This window comes from Aptenodytes forsteri, unplaced genomic scaffold (genome assembly GCF_000699145.1).
Source record: "Aptenodytes forsteri isolate BGI_AS27 unplaced genomic scaffold, ASM69914v1 Scaffold83, whole genome shotgun sequence".
NCBI lineage: Eukaryota > Metazoa > Chordata > Aves > Sphenisciformes > Spheniscidae > Aptenodytes > Aptenodytes forsteri.
This window is the reverse complement of record NW_008795371.1, coordinates 3227550-3230142: the sequence shown is the minus strand read 5'-3', so window position 1 is coordinate 3230142 and position 2593 is coordinate 3227550. Positions and strand designations below refer to the sequence as shown.

Below are 2593 nucleotides of genomic sequence, written 5' to 3'. Positions count from 1 at the left end.
GGGCTGAGTCACCACGTCTGGTTAGAGAAGCATGCTTGGGGCTCCCAGCCCAGCTGTGGGCAGGAGAAGGGGCCAGGCAGGGCTGCCCTGTGCGCAGGGGACTCACCCCCCTCCCCACTGCCTGCTGTCACCTTGGGCACAGCCTTGGCCAGGACGATCCCGCTCTTCCGCGTGATGGGCTGCTGGCTCTGCAGGAGGTGCTCGATGAGCAGTGGGATGGTGGGGAAGCCTTCCCTCTCCAGCCGGTACATGTTCTGCAGGGAGGAGAGGCTGAGGGGTTGTGCCTGCACGCACGCATGGGTGTGCTCACGAGGGCTGGAGTGTGCACACATAGATGAGTGTGCACACACATAGATGAGTGTGCACACACACACACGGCACTGGACATGCATGCATACTGGGCACGGCAAGCACGCATAAGTGGGAGTTCACACGCACAATGCAGGGCTCACACCCCGTGCTCCATGCTTGGCCTGTGCAAGGACGGGTGCACACAACTTGTGCCATACACACACATCCCGTGCACTCGCACCAGGGGCCCCATGGCTGCAGAGCCAGGGGCCGTGCCCGGGCAGGGATCCCTGCCTGCCTGTGCAGGGCCACCCCTGGCTGTCTCTCCCTGCCTGTGGTCACTCACGTCGGCAGCCTGGATGATGAAGTGCCGGGGCTGCCCGTCCCACAGCACGCTGAGCACGTACTCCTGCTTGCCCTGGCTCTCCCGCACCAGGAAGTCCCCGCTGCAGCTCAGCAGCTCCTGCACCTCCGAGCGCGGGATGGCCCCGTGGTACCAGACCTGCTGGCACAGCGGCTTCTGCACCTCTGGGATCAGGGGCACGGGGGGCGGCAGCTGGATAGAGACAGGGGTGAGCCCAGCCGTGCCCCTGGGGTCGTGCTGGAGGTGGGGGCAGCAGCGGTGCCTGGAACCTGTGCCCGGGACAGGGCGCAGCAGGCAGGGGGAGCAGAGGCTGGAGGGGCTGGAGCATGAAGGGGAGTGGGCTGTGGGGCTGGAGAGGAGAGGGCAGGGGGTGCCAAGAGGCTGGGAGGCTCGGCAAGGCAGCCAGGCAGCAGGGCAGAGTGGCTGGATGTGCCCAGGGTCTCACCAAATACTTGGGGCTGAAGATGCCTGAGATGTGGTTCTTGAGGGTCTCCAGCGCAGTGGCCCCACTCCGCTCCTGCTCCTGGGGGGAGGTGTGAGCTGTGCACTGGGCGGGGGGCGATCCGAGCCTGGCATGCCCCAGCCCTCCAGCTCCCGGGGCGTGGTGGGACAGGACTCACCACGGAGGAGACCGACTGCCGGTCCTCCGGCAGAGGCAGGGCGGGCAGGGGCTCCCTGGTGCCCAGCTCTGCCAGCTTCTTGGCCAGCAGGTCCCGCTGCGCCTGCAGCTTGGCTTGGGTGCAGAGGCAGCCCTCGAGCTGCTGCTGTGCCTCCTGCAGCCCCTGCCGCTTGCCCAGCACTGGCCCCTCGCCCCCCGCCTGCCACACCTCACCGTTCCCCGGGGCTCCGGCCCTGCTCCTCGCCCCGGATCTCCACCTGCAGCTCCCGCACCCGCTGCTCCTTGCTGCTCACAGCCTCCGCGGCAGCCGCCAGCTCCTCCTCAACCGACGTCAGGCTGCAAGAGACACAGGTGCCGGACAGTGCTGAGCTGTGCTGCCAGCGGCAGCAGCCCCCACCTGCGGCCCAGCCCTACTCACGAGTGCTGGACGCTCTCGACAGTCAGTTCGTTCAGCTGCAGCTCTCCTGGTGCCAGGCCCTCTGTCTCCTCCAGCAAGTTCTCGTCAAACAACACAGCTGGTGGCACCTCGGAGCCATACCTGCAGGCACCCAGTGCAGCTCTGCCTCCCACCTGCCCCATGCTGCGACCAACAGGGCCATGCCCGGCAGAGGGGCTGCAGCCGTGCGGAGCCGTACCTGTGGCTCTGGATGAAGCCACTGTACTCGGTGGCTGGGTCGATGGCCTGGATGGCACCGGCAATTTCCTGGTGCACAGCCAGCACATCCTCCTGCACCAGGCTGCTGATGCTGTAGTACTCCCCGAGGATCTCCTTCCTGTGGGGACACGGGTGCTGGGGGCTGCCGGGCTCCTGTGCCCCCCAGCCCAGGGCTCCTGCAACCACACACCACCACCCCCGCCTCGGCCCTGCCACCTGGGCTGGCCGGTCCCCACGTCCTGCTGGCTCACGCCCTCAGTCCCTGCATCTCGCGTGGCACTGTGGGGCATCACCTTGACGGCTGCAGGTGACGAGGCACGGAAGGTGCACGTGGCCAGCAAGACTCTGGCAGGAGGAGGGAGCACCGCCAGTTCTCAGGGGCTATGGGGGTACCTAGGGATGTGGCAGCGGGGCACGGGGCGGGCAGTGGGATGCGGGGCAGCCAGGGCTCTTACAGGACAAGGACCATCTCCTGCTGCAGGCTGTAGAGGGACTGGTGGAGGCTGGGCAGCGCCCGCTGGTAGTGGTGGTGGTGGTGGAGCGTGGCCACGGCCAGCACGTACTGGTTGTGCAGGGCGTAAAGCTTCCAGAGGCTGCGCACGTACTTATCCTTTGCCTTGTCTCGCTCCTTGTCTGGGGGAAGAGGCCGTGGAAAACACCCACT

General features: G+C 67.0%; 1 protein-coding gene across 1 annotated transcript in view; it reads right to left on the bottom strand.

The window, feature by feature from the left end:
- FES (FES proto-oncogene, tyrosine kinase) overlaps positions 1–2593 on the bottom strand; it is a 9590-nt gene that overhangs the window by 1976 nt on the left and 5021 nt on the right. Inside the window, exons 5-12 of the mRNA XM_019472381.1 lie at positions 2385–2562; positions 1910–2047; positions 1693–1812; positions 1488–1610; positions 1276–1456; positions 1101–1178; positions 638–847; positions 132–254 (exon numbers count right to left, since the gene is read on the bottom strand). Of these exons, the coding sequence (XP_019327926.1) occupies positions 132–254; positions 638–847; positions 1101–1178; positions 1276–1456; positions 1488–1610; positions 1693–1812; positions 1910–2047; positions 2385–2562 (1151 nt within the window). The remainder of the gene's footprint in view (positions 1–131; positions 255–637; positions 848–1100; positions 1179–1275; positions 1457–1487; positions 1611–1692; positions 1813–1909; positions 2048–2384; positions 2563–2593) is intronic.